A 19,612-nucleotide genomic window follows, 5' to 3' on the forward strand; every position below is an offset into this window, starting at 1 on the left:
TGGTGGACATCCCTGTAGTCAGCATGCCATTGCACGCTCCCTCAAACCTTGAGACATCTGTAGCATTGTGTTGTGTGACAAAMCTGCACATTTTAGAGTAGCCTTTTATTGTCCCTAGCACAAGGTGCACCTGTGTAATGATCATGCCGTTTAATCATCTTATTGATATGCCACACCTGTCAGGTGAATGGATTATCTCGGCAAAGGAGAAATAACAGGGATGTAAACAAATCTGTGCACAAAAACATTTGAGAGAAATAAGCTTTTTGTGCATATGGAAAATATCTGGGATCTTTTATTTCAGCTCATGAAACATGCGACCAACACTTTACGTATTGCGTTTATATTTTTGTTCAGTATATATGTCAACTACAGTCTGCCTGACTATCAACTTTTTATAGCATTAATAGTAACTTTATATACGCTACCGGTCAAAGGTTTTAGAACAAGGGTTTTTCTTTATTTTACTATTTTCTATACTGTAGAATAATAGTGAAAACATCAAAACTATGAAATAACACATATAGAATCATGTAGTAACCAAAAAAGTGTTAAACAAATCAGAATTAATTTTATATTTGAGATTCTTCAAATAGCCACMCTTTGCCATGATGACAGCTTTGCACACTCTTGGCATTCTCTCAACCAGCTTCACCTGGAATGCTTTTCCAACAGTCTTGAAGGAGTTCCCACATATGCTGAGCACTTGTTGGCTGCTTCTCCTTCACTCTGCGGTCCGACTCGTCGCAAACCATCTCAATTTGGTTGAGGTTGGGGGATTGTGGAGGCCAGGTCATCTGATGCAGCACTCCATCGCTCTCATTCTTGGTAAAAATAGCCCTTACACAGCCTGGAGGTGTGTTGGGTCATTATGCTGTTGATAAACAAATGATAGTCCCACTAAGTGCAAACCAGATGGGATGGTGTATCGCTGCAGAATGCTGTGGTAGCCATGCTGGTCAATTGTGCCTTGATTTCTAAATAAATCACAGACCGTGTCACCAGCAAAGCACCCCCACACCATCTCCTCCATGCTTTACAGTGGGAAATACACATGCAGAATTCATCCTATCACCCGTTCACCCACACTGCGTCTCATAAAGACACGGCTGTTTGAATCAAAAATCTCAAATTTGGACTCCAGACCAAAGGACAAATTTCCACTGGTCTAATGTCCATTGCTCGTGTTTCTTGCCCCAAGCAAGTCTCTTCTTCTTATTGGTGTCCTTTAGTAGTGATTTCTTTGCAGTAATTCGACCATGAAGGCCTGATTCACACAGTCTCCTCTGAAAAGTTGATGTTGAGAKGTGTCTGTTACTTGAACTTTGTGAAGCATTTATTTGGGCTGCAATTTCTGAGGCTGGTAAATCTAATKAACTTATCTTCTGCAGCAGAGGTAACTCTGGGTCTTCCTTTCTTGCTGTGGTCCTCATGAGAGCCAGTTTCATCATAGCGCTTGATGGTTTTTGTGACTGCACTTGAAAATACTTTCAAMGTTCTTGACATTTTCCGTATTGACTGACCTTCATGTCTTAAAGTAATAATGGACTGTCGTTTCTCTTTGCTTATTTGAGCTGTTCTTGCCATAATATGGACTTTCTGAATACTTCTTTCTGAATACTACCTTGTCAAAACAAGCTCAAACGCATTAAGGAAAAAAATTCCACAAATTAACTTTTAAGAAGGCACACCTGTTAATTGAAATCCATTCCAGGTGACTACCTCATGAAGCTGGTTGAGAGAATGCCAAGAGTGTGCAAAGCTGTCATCATGGCAAAGCGTGGCTATTTGAAGAATCTCAAATATATTTTGATTTGATACTTTTTGTTTTTTGTTAAACACTTTTTTGGTTACTACATGATTCCATATGTCTTATTTCAATWGTAAAAATAAAGAAAAACCCTTGAATGAGTAGGTGTGTCCAAACTTTTGACCAGTAGTGTAGATGTGACAAAATTTCACAAAAATCTTTCACTATGCAAAAGTTTGAGTTTCAAGTTTCTTTTTTCCCCAAGTTTGAATATTTCATAGTGTTTGTTAACAATTTTTTTCCTGACTGCTAACTTAGTGTGCGATTCACAGCTTTCTGGATTCCGTGTATCACACTATTTGCAGGTGTAAAAGTCTCATTGATAGTCCTATATGTGTGAGGTAGGGCGGGTCCTGAAATATCCATCACATCTTATTGGYTTTCCAGGACAAGTAGGAATTCCAGCCGATAGCTACAATCTGGACCACAGCCAATCTGCAAGACAAGAGTTCAATACTGACACATCACAGCTGAATAAATAGATCAATGCCATTGAATAGATCAATATGGAAATAAAATGTATATGGACTACATTGATGTCACTAAACCATCCCAGGGGCTCACCGGTGGTGCAGTGGGATAAAATAGAAGTTGGCAATCTGGACTGCAGGCCATAGCTGAAAAAGAGCGGAACACATTCAATGAAACATTACAGAGTGGTTCATACCGTAAATAATATTTTAAGCCTTTCACAGGGATAACTTACATAGTAATTTGAGATCAAGGCATCTGTGTAGTCCTGCAGAGAATAAGATGGACACAGAGACCTTTACGTTAGAGCTTAGAAGGATTGTGTATTTCTAATAAAAACATCTTCACTGATCCTCACCGGATGCCTTCTTCCAGTTCACACCTGTGTTGACCTCTAACCCTGACCAGATAGGTAGGGGCTATCAGTCAAGCTGTGAGGGGTTACAGTATGTGTTGGCCCCCCTCTGGGCCAGTCACAGTGACAGCTGACAGCACAGCACCATAGTCTCAAGTTATTAACAACTGTGGGTCAGTGCCGTGTCTTGCTCCCTCACATCACATGGCATATAAAACAACCAGCCATCTGGAACAGCCAGGACCCTCACTAAGCCTGGYCCATCTCCCTAAAGGTCAACCCAATAAGATTGGATGGATTTCATTCTTTTTTAAATGTCTTTATTGGGAAAGACTAGGTGTGTAAAATAATCCAATGTTCCCAGAAATGTTGTCTTTGTTTTCTTTGGCGTAACAGTTCCTAATTACTAGAAAACAAGGCACCGGCCACCTGGGGTGAAAACACCGGAGTACTACAACATCAGAGACACACGGTGGCGTTACCAAAATCCTTCCCCTTTGGAGAGCGGACATCTTTCATTCTTCTTCTAGGGCTGAAGAGACAACTAACTTCTTTGAGCTCACGAGGCTGCAGTTATGCGTCCATGGAACTGTTTGGCCAGCGCCCACCATATGATCCCTTAATTATGACACACTGAGCTCTGAGAATGTCATAAAACCATCAAACTGTCACATAATGAAAACGGTAATAGGTAGACGAGTTGTTAGTACTTGTTTTTGTGTTCCCAGGAGGTAGTGTGCGCTTGACCTTTTTGCTTCAGTATCAGCATTCAGCAGCGCGAAGCAGAGCGACTGACCGCATGTGTAGAAGAATGGCTGCACTCAAAATGGACATCTCCGACCTTCACGTTTCCAACCCATTCATCATCTCATAAAGAAGGGAGGGAGGGAGGTCAGAGCTAAGACATACATTTTGATCTAGCTCTACAGGAGCCATAGAGGAGGTAGGTACTGTAGCATCAGTGGCCATCGAAATAAGCCACATGAATAACCAAGTGGTCCCGGGGGAGAGCTTGACCCACACTATAAGATGAGGTGAAGTGAAGTCATAGTTGGGATGGGCCTGTGACGTGATTGACACCAGAGCGGCTTGCCACTAGCTATTGAAGAGCAGGGCTGAGGACTGAKGAGGATGCTGCATATGGAAGATTCCACGCCAGGAAGGCACCAAAATATTTTTGGTATGTCAGATTGTTCCGGCAATTCTCACATACAAACTTGATTGGAAGGAAGGATGTTTGATATTCTTTTTACATTTGCATCACAAACCATTTTTGAGAAAATCATGATGAAAGTGGCAATTTTAAGGCCCTTTTTATACATGCCTCTTGTAAGAGTCCATGAGCCATGAACCGCACATGATACAGACAACATCTTGGTGTGCTAAAATATGGAGTGTCTAGATACTGAAATAAACATTTTCACATTCATTTATTCAACATTAACAATATTAATATCTCATATCTCATTATATTTGGAACAATATTCTCTTCAAACACGTCAAATTTCCAGACTGGGTACTCTTAAAGATATGACATAGACATTGACATTATGGTCATTAACCAATTACATTCAGCAAGTCACCAGCAGAAGGAGTTTCCTTTGAATCTTCAATATAAGCCTACTAGAAAGTGTGTGCCCTCAAGCCTAAAGGGAAGCAAAAGTAATTCCGCTACCCAAGAATAGTAAAGCCCCCTTTACTGGCTCAAATAGCCGACCAATCAACCTGTTACCAACCCTTAGTAAACTTTTGTGTTTGATCAGATACAATGCTATTTTACTGTAAACCAATTGACAACAGACTTTCAGCACGCTTATAGGGAAGGACATTCAACAAGCACGGCACTTACACAAATAACTGATGATTGGCTGAGAGAAATTGACGATAAAAAGATTGTGGGAGCTGTATTGTTAGACTAATGCAGCTTTGGACATTATTGATCATAGTCAGCTGCTGGAAAAACATATGTGTTATGGCTTTACATCCCCTACTATATTTTGGATAAAGAATCTAACAGAACACATAGGCAGTTCTTGGAAGCCTCTCCAACATAATCCAGGTAGAATCAGGAATTCCCCAGGGCAGCTGTCTAGGGCACTTACTTTTTTCAATCTTTACTAATGACATGCCACTGGCTTTGAGTAAATGTATGCAGATGATTCAACACTATACATGTCAGCTACTACATCAAGTGAAATCACTGCAACACTTAATGATCTGCACTTAATTTCAGAATCGGTGGCAAGGAATAAGTTAGTCCTAAATATTTTTATTACGAAAAGCATTGTATTTGAAACAAATCATTCACTAAACCCTAAACCTAAACTAAATCTTGTAATAAATAATGTGGAAATTGAGGAAGTTGAAGTGACTAAACTGCTTGGAATAACCCTGGATTGTAAACTGTCATGGTCAAAACATGTTGATACAACAGTAGCTAAGATGGGGAGAAGTCTGTCCATAATAAAGCATTACTCTGCCTTCTTAACGACACTATCATCAAGGCAGGTCCTACAGGCCCTAGTTTTGTTGCACCTGGACTAATGTAAATGTACACGGAGAGCTAACATTAATAAAATACATGTAAATCTCTCGTGGCTCAAAGTGGAGGAGAGATTGACTTCATCACTACTTGTTTTTGTAAGAAGTGTTAACAAGCTGAATGTACCGAGCTGTGTGTTTAAACTACTAGCACACAGCTCAGACACCCATGCATACCCCACAAGACCTGCCACCAGAGGTCTCTTCACAATCCCCAAGTCAAGAACAGACTATAGGAGGCGCACAGTACTACATAGAGCCATGACTACATGGAACTCTATTCCACATCAGGTAACTGATGCAAGCAGTAAAACCAGATTTTAAAACCCAGATTAAAAATACACTTTATGGAACATCGGGAACTGTAAAGAGATGCACACAAACAGGAACAGACACACGCATACGCACACACACGCACACACTCTACACACACGTACATTGTAATATTGTTGAATGGTGGTATTATATATTTTGTATTGTAGATATGTAGTGGTRTAATAATGTTATATGATATACTGTTTTATATTTGTTTTATGTGTGATGTAAGTGCCTTAATGTGTTTGAAACCCCAGGAAGAGTAGCCTTGGCAGCAGATAATGGGGATCCCTAATAAATACAAATACATTTTTCCATTCATTGTGTTGGTGGTGTGCATACAATTAATCATAACTTCAACAGTAGCAGAGCACCAACTCTGACAATTTGAAGTACTTGTATAGTACAATCAAAAAAAGGGTACTTTTGAGGTAATCATATTCATATTTTTTATGTTGAATAAATGAATGTGAAATTGTATTTCAGAATCTAGAAATACTCCATATTTTAGAGCACACTATAAGGAGTATAATGACACCAAGATGTTGTCTGTATCATGTACGGTTCACGGATCATAGGGTTTTACAGGAGGTATGTATAGGTCTGAAAAGTGCATAATATGGCCACTTTCATCAAGATTTTCTTAACAATGGTTTGTGATACAAATGTAAAAAACATGTCAAACACCCTTCCTCCCAATTAAGTTTCTATGCGAGAATTGCCAGAACAATCTGAGACACCCAAAATATTTTCGAGCCTTCCTGGTGTGGAATCACCCATATGTCTGCAAACATTCCCACGTGTCACTAATGTCCATTTTAACTAGTACGGTCTATCAGACTAAGTTCCATCTGGCTTTAGATGGGGAAGGTGTGGTCACATTATTGCCTTTCACCACACATTTATTTCACATCACAGTCTTGCCTAATGAGCACAATTGCCATTTGTTTTCTGTCTTTTCTGACATTTTGGTGACTGCCCTTTCGGCCTCATTTAAACTCAAGCGCCTTCCTTACATAAATATTTGATGGTCCGCCGAGCAAGAAGAACGGTGGATGAACACCCCCCCCCCACCCCCCACACACACACACACACACACACACACACACACACACACACACACACACACACACACACACACACACACACACACACCTTCTCTAAGACATGAGTCACCAGCGCTATTTCAACCCTCCTTCCCTTCATTCCTTCATCCCTCCATGGGAGAAAATAGCTTTAATTATACTGGGGCAGAGATGGAGGTCACTCAGCTTGTTTCCTGGAGAACACAGAAGAGGAGAGGAAAGGAGTTCCTCTCAGTTTTGGAGCTACAGGGGTACCTACAGGGATCTGACAGTCCCTGGGCTCCAAGGTCAACGCTACACACCTCTGTCTCAGACCACATGTTGATTTTTTGTGATTACAAAAATCAGCATGTACAGTTGGAGTCGGAAGTTTACATACACTTAGKTTGGAGTCATTAAATCTCGTTTTTCAACCACTCCACAAATTTCTTGTTAACAAACTATAGTTGTGCCAAGTCGGTTAGGACATCTACTTTGTGCGTGACAAGTAATTTTTCCAACAATTGTTTACAGACAGATTATTTCATTTATAATTCACAGTATCACAATTCCAGTGGGTCAGAAGTTTACATACACTAAGTTGACTGTGCCTTTAAACAGCTTGGAAAATTCCAGAAAATGTCATGGCTTTAGAAGATTCTGATAGGCTAATTGAGATCATTTGAGTCAATTGGAGGTATACCAGTGGATGTATTTCAAGGCCTACCTTCAAACTCAGTGCCTCTTTGCTTGACATCATTGGAAAATCAAAAGAAATCAGCCAAGACCTCAGAAAGAAAATTGTAGACCTCCACAAGTCTGGTTCTTCCTTGGGAGCAATTTCCAAACGCCTGAAGGTACCACGTTCATCTGTACAAACAATAGTACGCAAGTATAAACCCCATGGGACCACGCAGCCGGCATACCGCTCAGGAAGGAGACGCATTCTGTCTCCTAGAGATGAACGTACTTTGGTGTGAAAGTGCAAATCAATCCCAGAACAACAGCAAAGGACTTTGTAAAGATACTGGATGAAACAGGCACGAAAGTATCGATATCCACAGTAAAACGAGTCCTATATCGAAATAACCTGAAAGGCCGCTCAGCAGGGAAGAAGCCACTGCTACAAAACTGCCATAAAAAAGCCAGACTATGGTTTGCAACTGCACATGGGGACAAAGATCGTACTTTTTGGAGAAATGTCCTCTGGTCTGATGAAACAAAAATAGAACTGTTTGGCCATAATGACCATCGTTATGTTTGGAGGAAAAGCCGAAGAACACCATCTCAAACGTGAAGCACGGGGGTGGCAGCATCATGTTGTGGGGGTGCTTTGCTGCAGGAGGGACTGGTGCACTTCACAAAATAGATGGCATCATGAGGCAGGTGGATATATTGAAGCAACCATCTCAAGACATCAGTCAGGAAGTTAAAGCTTGGTCGCAAATGGGTCTTCCAAATGGACAATACGCACAAAGCATACTTTCAAAGTTGTGGCAAAATGGCTTAAGGACAACAAAGTCAAGGTATTGGAGTGGCCATCACAAGCCCTGACCTCAATCCTATAGACAACTTGTTGGCAGAACTGAAAAAGCATGTGCGAGCAAGGAGGCCTACAAACCGACTCTGGTTACACCAGATCTGTCAGGAGGAATGGGCCAAAATTCACCCAACTTATTGTGTGGAAGCTTGTGGAAGGTTACCTGCCCGTTTTGATCCAAGTTGAACAATTTTAAGGCAATGCTACCAAATACTAATTGAGTGTATGTAAACTTCTGACCCACTGGGAATGTGATGTAAGAAATAAAAGCTGAAATAAATCACTCTCTCTACTATTATTCTGACATTTCACATTCTTAAAATAAAGTGGTGATCCTAACTAACCTAAGACAGGAAATTTTTACTCGGATTAAATGTCAGGAATTGTGAAAAACTGAGTTTAAATGTATTTGACTAAGGTGTATGTAAACTTCCGAATTCAACTATATATATTTGCAACTCATGCTTAATGTATGTTATTTAATGATCTTATTCTTTGAGGTTTAATGTATGTTTAATTGAAATCAGTGGAGAAAAGTCATAATGAGATGAGCCTTACCCTCTTGAGCTTGGCAACGTTCTCCTCCACAGTCAGTCCATTCAAGGTTCCAGAGATCCCCAGGAAGGCACCCAGGAAACACGGTGCAAAGCCCAACTGTTGATACATGACAAGAAAAAACACTGTTTTATCCGTCTGTGTACATGTGTGTGTCTGTGTGATGTTTTTGTGTGTGTGAATGTACATGTTTATATAAATGTTCATGTGCATGCAAGATGAGTGGAAAAAAAGCTCAGTGAGTTAATGGAAGCATACTTTTTCCATGGACATTGTGCATACAAATAAGGATGCACACTGGCCACTATTAAAAGGTTTCAAAAGAAAATTGGATAATTGCGATGATTATGATGAGTCCAGTTGGGCCCTGAAAGTAGAGCGCCTGTAGGATGTTGTTACCTCTGCAGGGTTCTGCATATAAGCCAATGATGTCATAATACATATTTACGGAAGTGAAAATGGCCATTTTTAAAACACAGACCCATGTAGGTTTTTATTGATCTTTAATGCAACATTTCTCAAATCACCAAAAGCATAGTCACTGAGGAAACGGTTATACTTGTATAACATACACTATATATACAAAAGTATGTGGACACCCCKTCAAATTAGTGGATTTGGCTAGTTCAGCCACACCCGTTGCTGACAGGTGTATACAATCGTAAAATCGAGCACACAGCCATGCAATCTCCATAGACAAACATTGGCAGTATAATGGCCTTACTGAAGAGCTAGCTTAGTGACTTTCAACGTGGCACTGTCACAGGATGCCACCTTTCCAACAAGTCAGTTTGTCAAATTTCTGCCCTGCTAGAGCACTTACGGTCAACTGTAAGTGCTGTTATTGTGAAGTGGGAACGTCTAGGAGCAACAACGGCTCAGCCATGAATTGATAGGCCAAACAAGCTCACAGAACGGGACAGGCGAGTGCTGAAGCGTGTAGTGCGTAAAAATCATCTGTCCTCAGTTACAACACTCACTACCGAGTTCCAAATTGCCTCTGCAAGCTAACAGGCGGTCCACAAACAGGCAAATAATGGCGCAGTACAACAGTGGTGTASAGAATGGCATCTCGGAAAGCACAACTCGTCGGGTCCTTGTCAGGGATGGGCTATTGCAGCAGATGACCACACTGGGTCCCACTCATAACACTGGACAATTGAGGAGTGGAAAAACATCACCTGGTCCGACGAATTCAGATTCCTGTTCCGTCATGCTGATGGCAGAGTCAGGATTTGGCGTAAGCGGCATTAATCCATGKTCCCATCCTGCCTGGTGTTAACGGTAGCAGACTGGTGGCGGTGGTGTAATAGTGTGAGGAATGTTTTCCTGGCACAAGTTAGGTCCCTTGATAATAATTGAGCAACGTTTGAATGCCACACCTTGTAGAATCCGTGCCCCAAATAAGTCAGGCTGTTCTGGAGGCAAAGGGGGGTCTTACCCGGTACTAGATGGGTGTACCTAACAAACTGGCCACTGACTGTATAGTGACAGGACATATTATTTTGGGGGGGGGAGTGGGTCTTTAAAGATCACAAATTTGCGCTGGAATCGCTTGTTTTGTGTGTGAAAATAGCTGTGCAGTGAAAGGAGATCGTGGAGAGTGTGCATCCTTCAGAGTGTACACTAATCCTCCTCCAGGAGAGGCCGCGCGGTGCTCGCCTCTCACTGTCCTCTCTAATCCTGTGCATTCACAGATCCCAAATCATGTTAGCTGCGTATTATGCAAGTAGGCGTTTGTTCCCCCACCTGTCAATGCAGGGATTGGTTGACAGACGCTGAAGGGGCTTCAACCTTTAGGGGAACAGGCAGAAATAGATTCCTCTGATGCATGTCACACCTATTTCACTCAGCTCTGGCTGGCACCACAGTACAGGCATTTTTGATGGCGCTTAACCTGGGGTCCATTCATATTTGGAATGTTTGTTGATGTAAGATTTGTGACTAGAGGAGTCATATGCAAGGGTTAATAACCAGCCCATTAGAGGACAGAGAACTTACCTAAAGAATATTAACCTTGTTAAATGATCTATTCATGTAAACTGGCGTCTGTAGATGTAAACTGCAGTTTTTTTACTTAATTGCAGCCCCCAGATGCCCCTCACCTGATCGACAAAGCATTTTCTTCATGGCAGCACTTTTAGTCCCCCAGTGACAGCTTGTCCAGAACCTTGTACCAGCCACCTATTGCAGGCCCTGGGTTGAAAAAAGAACAATCAGGATACTTCACACAGATTCATCATGAAAGACTGATGGCGTAACAGCAGGAATCAATCATGAAAAATTATTATGCTTTTCAGAACATTCCGGAAACAAATATGTTTGAAACAACAGGGTTGGTGTCAATTCAAAATTGAAGTCAGTCAATTCAGGAAGTAAACTGACAATTCCAATACAAATAAATTGAAAAAAGCACACACACACACCACACACACACACCACACACACACACACACCCACACACACACACACACACACACACACACACACACACACACACACACACACACACACACACACACACACACACACACACACCACACACATTCACACACACACACACACACACACTAATAGAGTTTCTGCAGCAGCTTTCTGTCATGTCAGTCATGTCACCGAGTCTGTGAGAAGGAGTGTTTGAGAGGGAACATCTGTGTGTGGCGTGTCTAGGAACCTTGGTGCTGTGGCCTGGCCTTGGGTGGTCCTTGGGTCAAATCAAATTAAATCAAATTGTATTTGTCACATGCGCCAAACACAACAGGTGTAGACCTTACAGTGAAATGCTTACTTACAAGCCCTTAACCAATAATGCAGTTTTTAGAAAAATAAGTGTTAAGAAAAAAATAGATCAGTAAAAAATWAAAAATWAAAGTAACAAATAATTAAAGAGCAGCAGTAAAATAACAGTAGCTAAGCTATATACAGGTAGTACCGGTACAGAGTCAATATGTGGGGGCACCGGTTGGTCGAGGTAATTAAGGTAATATGTACACTACCAGTCAAAAGTTTTAGAACACCAACTCATTCAAGGGTTTTTTCTTTAGTTTTACTATTTTCTACAWKGTRGAATAATCGTGAAGACATCAAAACTATGAAATAACACATATGGAATAATGTAATAACCAAAAAAGTGTTAAACAAATCAAAATATATTTTATATGAGATTCTTCAAAGTAGCCAACCTTTTCCTTGATGACAGCTTAGCACATACCCCAACCATAAGCCATGGATTACAGGCAATGGCCACACTGAGCTAAAGGCTAGAGCTGCCGCTTTCAAGGAGCGGGACACTAATTTGGATGCTTATAAGAAATCCCGCTATGACCTCCCACGAGCCATCAAACAGGCAAAGCGTCAATACAGGACTAAGATCAAATCCAACTACGGCGGATCTGACGCTCGTTGGATGTGGCAGGGCTTGCAAACTATCACAGATTACAAAAAATAGCAGGGAGCTTCCCAGGGACCCAAGCTAACCAGAAGAGCTAAATGCCTTTTATGCTCGCTTCGAGGCAAGCAACATTGAACCATGCATAAGAGCACAAGCTGTTCCATACGACTGTGTGATAACGATCTCCGTAGCCGATATGAGTAATACCTTTAAACAGGTTAACATTCACAAAGCTGCAGGCAAGTGTCTTCACTGACATTTTCAACCTCTCCGTGACCCAGTCTGTAATACTTACATTTCAAGCAGACCACCATAGTCCCTGTGCCACCATAGTCCCAAGAACGCCAAGGTAACCTGTAGCCAAGGTAACCTAAATGACTATCGCCCCGTAGCACTTACATCTGTAGCCATGAAATGCTTTGAAWGGCTGGTCATGGCTCACATCAACACTATCATCCCAGACACCCTGGACCCACTCCAATTTGCATACCGCCCCAACAGATCCACAGATRACGCAATTTTATTGCACTCTACACTGCCTTCTCCCACCTGGACAAAAGGAACACCTATGTGAGAATGCTGTTTATTGACTAGAGTTCAGMATTCAACACCATAGTGCCCTCAAAGCTCATCACTAARCTAAGGTCCCTGGGATTAATCACCTCCCTCTGCAACTGGAGGCTGGACTTCCTGACGGGCCACCCCCAGGTCGTAAGGGTAGGCAACAACACATCCACCAAGCTGACCATCAACAAAATGGCCACTCAGGGGTGTGTGCTTATTGTCCTCCTGTACTTCCTGTTCACCCACGACTGCGGCTATGCATGACTCCAAAACCATAATTTAGTTTGCTGACGACACAACGGTGGGAGGCCTGATCACAGACGACGATGAGACAGCCTATAGGAAGAAGGTCTGAGACAACAACCTCTCCCTCAACGTCAGTAAGATAACGGAGTTGATTGTGGACTACAGGAAATGGAGGGCCGAACATGCCCCCATTCACATTGACGGGCTGTAGTGGAGCGGGTCAAGAGTTTCAAGTCTAAGAATCTATAAATGGTCCACACACACCAACACAGTCGTGAAGATGGCAAGGTCAGATCCTCAAAAAGTTCTACAGCTGAACCATTGAGAGCAGCTTGACTGGCTGCATCATCGCTTCGTATGGCAACTGCTCGACAAGGTGCTACAGAGGGTAGTGCGAAGGCCCAGTACGTCACTGGGGCCGAGCTCCCTACCATCCAGGACCTCTGTACTAGRGGATGTCAGAGGAAGGCCCTAAAAATTGTCAAAGACTCCAGTCACACAAGCGGTACCAATGCCCCAAGTCTGGAACCAACAGGACCCTGAACAGATTCTACCCCCAAGCCATAAGACTATTAAATAGTTAGTTAAATAGTTAGTCCGGGAGGCAATTTGGTTATCTGCATTGACATTTTTAGCTTTTTTTGGGACTCATCACATACGCTGCTGCTACTGTTTATTATCTATCCTGATACCAAGTCTTTATTTCTAGTTATATGTACATATCTACTTCAATTACCTTGTACCCCTACACATTGACTCGGTTCTGGTACAGTGCATTCAGGAAGTATTCAGAACCRTGACTTTWTCCACATTTTGTTCGGTTACAGCCTTATTCTAAAATGTTTTAAATAAAACATTTTCCTCATCAATCTATACACAATACCCCATAATGACAAAGCGAAAACAGGTTTTAGAAATTTGGGCAAATGTATAAAAAATGTATAACAGAAATAYCTTAAATTTCTTCTTTATTGTTATTTATTTGAAGTTTTATTTTTTTATTTAATTTGTACTTGTACCCTGTGGGAATTGAACCCACAACCCTGGCGTTTCAAGCGCCATGCTCTACCTACTGAACCACACATGACCTAGAAATACCTTATTTACATAAGTATTCAGACCCTYGGTTATGAGACTCAAAATTGAGCTCAGGTGCATCCTGTTTCCATTGATCATCCTTGAGATGTTTCTATAACTTGATCGGAGTCCACCTGTGGTAAATTCAATTGATTGTAAAGTCACAGACCTGTCTATATATGGTCCCACAGTTGACAGTGCATGTCAGAGCAAAAAACATGCTATGAGGTCGAAGCAATTGTCCGCAGAGCTCAGAGACAGGATTGTGTTGAGGCACAGATCAGGGAAAGAGTACCAAAACATTTCTGCAGCATTGAAGATCCCCAAGAACACAGTGGCCTGGAATAAGTTTGGAACCACCAAGACTCTTCCTAGACCTGGCCGCCCGGCCAAACTGAGCAATCGGGGGAGAAGGGCCTTGGTCAGGGAGGTGACCAAGAACCCGATGGTCACTCTGACAGAKCTCTAGAGTTCCTCTGTGGAGATGGGAGAACATTCCAGAAGGACAACCATCTCTGCAGCACTCCAATCWGGCCTTTATGGTAGAGTGGCCAGACGGAAGCCACTTCTCAGTAAAAGGCACATGACAGCCCGCTTGGAGTTTTCCAAAAGGCACCTAAAGGACTCTCAGACCATTAGAAACAAGATTCTCTGGTCTTATGAAATCAACATTAAACTCTATGGCCTGAATGCCAAGCGTCACTTCTGGAGGTAACCTGGCACCATCCGTACGGTGAATCATGGTGGTGGCTGCATCATGCTGTGGGGATGTTTTTCAGCGGCAGGGACTGGGAGACTAGTCAGGATCGAGGGATGAAAACCTGCTCCACAGGGCTCAGGRCCTCAGGCTGGGGGCGAAAGTTCACAACGACCCTAAGCACACAGCCAAGACAACGCAGGAGTGGCTTCGGGTCAAGTCTCTGAATGTCTTTGAGTGGCCGGACTTGAACCTGATCGAACATCTCTGGAGAGACCTGAAAATAGCTGTGCAGCGATGCTCCCCATCCAACTTGGCAGAGCTTGAACGGATCTGCAGAGAAGAATGGGAGAAACTCCCCAAATACTGGTGTGCCAAGCTTGTAGCATCATACCAAAGAAAACTCAAGGCTGTAATCGCTGCCAAATGTGCTTCAACAAAGTACTAAGTAAAGGGTCTGAATACTTATGTAAATGTGATATTTCAGTTTTTTTATTTTGAATGAATTAGCAAAAATATCTATAAACCTGTTTTTGCTTTGTCATTATGGGGTATTGTGTATAGATTGATGACGGGGGGGATGACAATGTAATTCATTTTAGAATAAGGCTGTAACCTAACAACATGTGGAAAAAGTCAAGCGGTCTGAATATTTCTGAATGCAATGTATAGCCAAGACATCGTTACTCATTGTGTATTTATTATTACATGTAATTACTTTTCTATTTTCTTTCTCTCTGCATTGTTGGGAAGGGACCTTAAGTAAGCATTTCACTGTTAGTCTACACCTGTTGTTTAAGAAACATGTGACAAAGACAAATGTGATTTGATTTGAGCCCACGCTTCCCAGCTGTTCTCTCACTCCTTCAGAGACCTACTCATACCTACTTGTGGCTGCTATTGACGCACAGTCACAGATTTGTTCCCATATAACAGCTGGCCAATGTAGTGTTTGTGACAGCACAATGATCCTCTCCATTTAACATGACCACAAACAAACTTCCTCTCCTGTGTGTGTGTGTGTGTGTGTGTGAGAGAGAGCACAACCCAATATGCATGTGTGTAGTAAAAGTGAAGTCAAGACTGATACACTGGAACTAACCAGTCCTTTGAGGTGAGACAGTGAGTTTAAAAGAGAAGAAGAGTGAGGAAGAGGAGGACTCACGACAAAGAAGAATCCGATGCTCATCATCTTGGCCGTCCGTGTCACGTTGTGATTGGCCAGACCCCGCCTCTCAAGCACCTGCTGGGAGATGACATCACCCACCCCCACCAGCGTGCCTGTAGGAGAGAGAGGGGAGAGAAAAGAGGGAGGGAGGTGAGAGGAAGTGAGCGAGAGTGAGTAACAGAGAAGATCATTGGGATGTGGTCATCTGCCGCTCTGTGCCAGCAGCCAGGGGACACTTGCTTAGACAGACACATGCCAACCTGTGATGGTGCCAACGACAGAAAAAGCAGTAGAAGCCCATTCAAAGACATCAGCCCCCATTAACCATTAATACCCTGTACACCTACAGACCTTCACAGGGTTCAAAGACAAGCCCCCTGCCTCTCTACTTTACTGATAACATCAGACGTCACAACTGATGATTATCAAACATAATGTACCTAAAAAGAATCAACATTGACTCACCACATACACCACTACTGTTATAATTGTTTTAACGAGTGTACTATAATAAATCTCTATGGTTTTGAGACCTAAATATACTGTAGTTACACTGGTGCAGAGGAATGGTTGACTGGGCATTTGTCCTACTCTACACATGTCCACTCCTTACAAAGATTGTTACATTTACATTTTAGTTATTTCGCCTACGCTCTTACCCAGAGAGACTTACAGTTAGTGCATTCATCTTAAAAGGAAGATTGCAGAATTAGGTTGCTGTTAAACATTCAGATATTTTATAATTCTTTCTTTGATTTAACCTTTATTTAACTAGGCAAGTCAGTTAAGAACAAATTGTTTGACCTACACCGGCCAACACGGAAGACGCTGGGRCAATTGTGCGCAGCCCTATGGGACTGTGAAACAGCCTGGAATCAAACCATGGTGTCTGTAGTGACGCCTCAAGCACTGAGATGCAGTGCCTTAGACCACTGCACCACTCGGGAGCCCCCTTTGTTTCATCCTTCCCACTAAAAGTCCCAACACCACATATCACTTTACATTTGTATTTTGGGAGACATTTATATTCAAATTTGATCAAAGCCATGACGGGAAAGCGTTTGGAAAAGTGACGTCAAGAGAAGAACACAAGGGAATACACAGCAGGAGTGAAGCCACTGTCCATATCATACCTAGTCCTCCTACTGTTTAAGAAAAATATTTTGGCATGCTGAATAAAGCCAACTTATGATATGAGCATATCCTGTGCGTTCTTTATTCTGTATCAGCAAAAAAAACATTTTTACCACATACAGCATGCAGGCTTTTAGCATAGTCCCTTTCACAACCTTGCTGGCTTACGTTACTCCTACTAGCTAACCACTAACAGCCTTGAAACACATCACTTATTATGAGTTCAGCACATCAGCATTTGTTGACTGTTACACAAAATCTAGATAAACCTTTACCATCACAGTAGACACTGAACGTCTATAACCAAACTGGCTAAAACTCTGTTGTTGGCCAATGGTAGGTACAGCTAGCCACATGCTTACCTGAGTGTTACTATTAGCTAGCAGCAGTAAATCCAGGTAAATGGCTAACACAAACATTGGCTACCATGATATCCTATAACGGCCAATGAAGATCAGGCAATTCAGCAAAAATAAAGACATACCTTGAAATAAACAATGACATTAATCCGATTGGCATTTCACCATTAATTTCCACAAAACGTACAGTATTCTGTTGATGGAGTTGTTGTAGTTAGCTAGCTAGCTTATTCCCAGCCATTGATCATGACTCTTAGTTCCATTACATTACACATAAAAGTAATTGGACGGGGCCTCCCCCGTCCAATTAGTAGCGCAGTGGTCTAAGACACTGCAGTGCTTGTGACATCACCACAGACCCGGGTTCGATCCCAGGCTGTGTCACAGCCGGCCGGGCTGTGTCACAGACTCATGAGGCGGCGCATAATTGGCCCAGCGTTGTCCGGGTTAGGGGCGGGCCGGCTGGGATATTGTCCCATTGCGCTCTAGCGACTCCTTGTGGAGGGCCGGGCACCTGCAAGCTGACTTCAGTTGCCAGCTGGATGGTGTTTCCTCCGACACATTGGTGCGGCTGGTTTCCGGGTTAAGTGAGCAGTGTGTCAAGAAGCAGTGCGGCTTGGCAGGGTCGTGTTTCGGAGGACGCATGGCTCTCGACCTTTGCCTCTCCTGAGTCCATAGGGGATTTGCAGCGATGTTTGTTGAGAGCCGTGACGTTCGGTCTGAACAATAACATGCATCGCTCGCTGTACCGTATCTTAGCTGTTTCAGCCACTGCCTGTCACCAAGGTAGTACACCAAGGSTTGATCCTAGGCCCCACGCTCTTCTCAATTTACATCAACAACTCATAGCTCAGCTCTCATCCATTTATATGCAGATGATACAGTCTTATACTCAGCTGGCCCCTCCCTGGATTTTGTGTTAAATGCTCTACAACAAAGCTTTCTTAGTGTCCAACAAGCTTTCTCTAACCTTAACCTTGTTCTGAACACCTCCAAAACTTCTGAGGGTTTAGAGATTACTACCTCTGAGCTTGAGGTAGTCACCTCATACAAGTACTTGGGAGTATGGGTAGACGGTACAGTGTCAGCACAGTGTACCGCACATATCAAAGCTGTAGGCTAAAGTTAAATCTAGACTTGGTCTCCTCTATCGTAATCACTCCTCTTTCGCCCAAGCTGCCAAACTAACCCTGATTCAGATGACCATCCTACCCATACTAGATTACGGAGATGTAATTTATCGATCGGCAGGTAAGGGTGCTCTCGAGCAGCTAGATGTTCTTTACCATTCGGCCATCAGATTTGCCACCAATACTCCTTATAGGACACATCACTGCACTCTATACTCCACTGTAAACTGGTCATCTCTGTACACTCGTCGCAAGACCAACTGGTTGATGCTTATTTATAAAACCCTCTTAGGCCTCACTCCCCTCTATCTGAGATATCTACTGCAGCCCTCATCCTTCACATACAACACCCGTTCTGCCAGTCACATTCTGTTAAAGATCCTCAAAAGCACACACATCCCTGGGTCGCTACTCTTTCAGTTCACTGCAGATAGCGACTGGAACGAGCTGCAACAAACACTCAAACTGGATAGTTTTATCTCAATCTCTTAATTCAAAGACTCAATCATGGACACTCTTACTGACAGTTATGGCTGCTTTGTGTGATGTACTGTTGTCTCTACCTTCTTGCCCTTTGTACTGTTGTCTGTGCCCAATAATGTTTGTACCATGTTTTGTGCTGCTACCATGTTGTGTTTTCTACCATGTTGTTGTTATGTTGTGTTGCTACCATGCTGTGTTGTCATGTGATGCTGCCTTGCTATGTTGTTATCTTAGGTCTCTCTTTTTATAGTGTTGTGTGTTGTCTCTCTTGTTGTGATGTGTGTTTTGTCCTATATTTATTATTTATTTATTTAACATTTTTAATCCCCCGTCCACGCAGGAGGCCATATGCCTTTTGGTAGGCCGTCATTGTAAATACAAATTTGTTCTTTACTGACTTGCATATTTAAATAAAGGTTAAGTAAAAAAAATATAAAAAATCTTCATATCGGCGAGAAATAATTTTCAATCACACCTAAACAGTGGGGCAGAAAAGTATTTAGTCAGCCACCAATTGTGCAAGTTCTCCCACTTAAAACGATGAGAGAGGCCTGTAATTTTCATCATAGGTACACTTCAACTATGACAGACAAAATGAGGGGGAAAAAATCCAGAAAATCACATTGTAGGATTTTTTATGAATTTATTTGCAAATTATGGTGGAAAATAAGTATTTGGTCAATAACAAAAGTTTATCTCAATACTTTGTTAT

General features: G+C 42.3%; 1 protein-coding gene across 1 annotated transcript in view; it reads right to left on the reverse strand.

The window, feature by feature from the left end:
- Positions 1-1,795: 1,795 nt before the first annotated feature.
- Positions 1,796-19,612, reverse strand: part of mpv17 (mitochondrial inner membrane protein MPV17) — a 36,176-nt gene continuing 18,359 nt past the window's right edge. Inside the window, 8 exon segments of the mRNA XM_024135171.2 lie at positions 1,796-2,245; positions 2,375-2,427; positions 2,517-2,549; positions 8,655-8,776; positions 10,766-10,800; positions 10,802-10,847; position 14,802; positions 15,792-15,907. Of these exon segments, the coding sequence (XP_023990939.1) occupies positions 2,176-2,245; positions 2,375-2,427; positions 2,517-2,549; positions 8,655-8,776; positions 10,766-10,800; positions 10,802-10,847; position 14,802; positions 15,792-15,907 (476 nt within the window). The 3' untranslated portion in view covers positions 1,796-2,175.

The sequence above is a fragment of the Salvelinus sp. IW2-2015 genome, unplaced genomic scaffold (assembly GCF_002910315.2).
Source record: "Salvelinus sp. IW2-2015 unplaced genomic scaffold, ASM291031v2 Un_scaffold86, whole genome shotgun sequence".
Lineage (NCBI taxonomy): Eukaryota > Metazoa > Chordata > Actinopteri > Salmoniformes > Salmonidae > Salvelinus > Salvelinus sp. IW2-2015.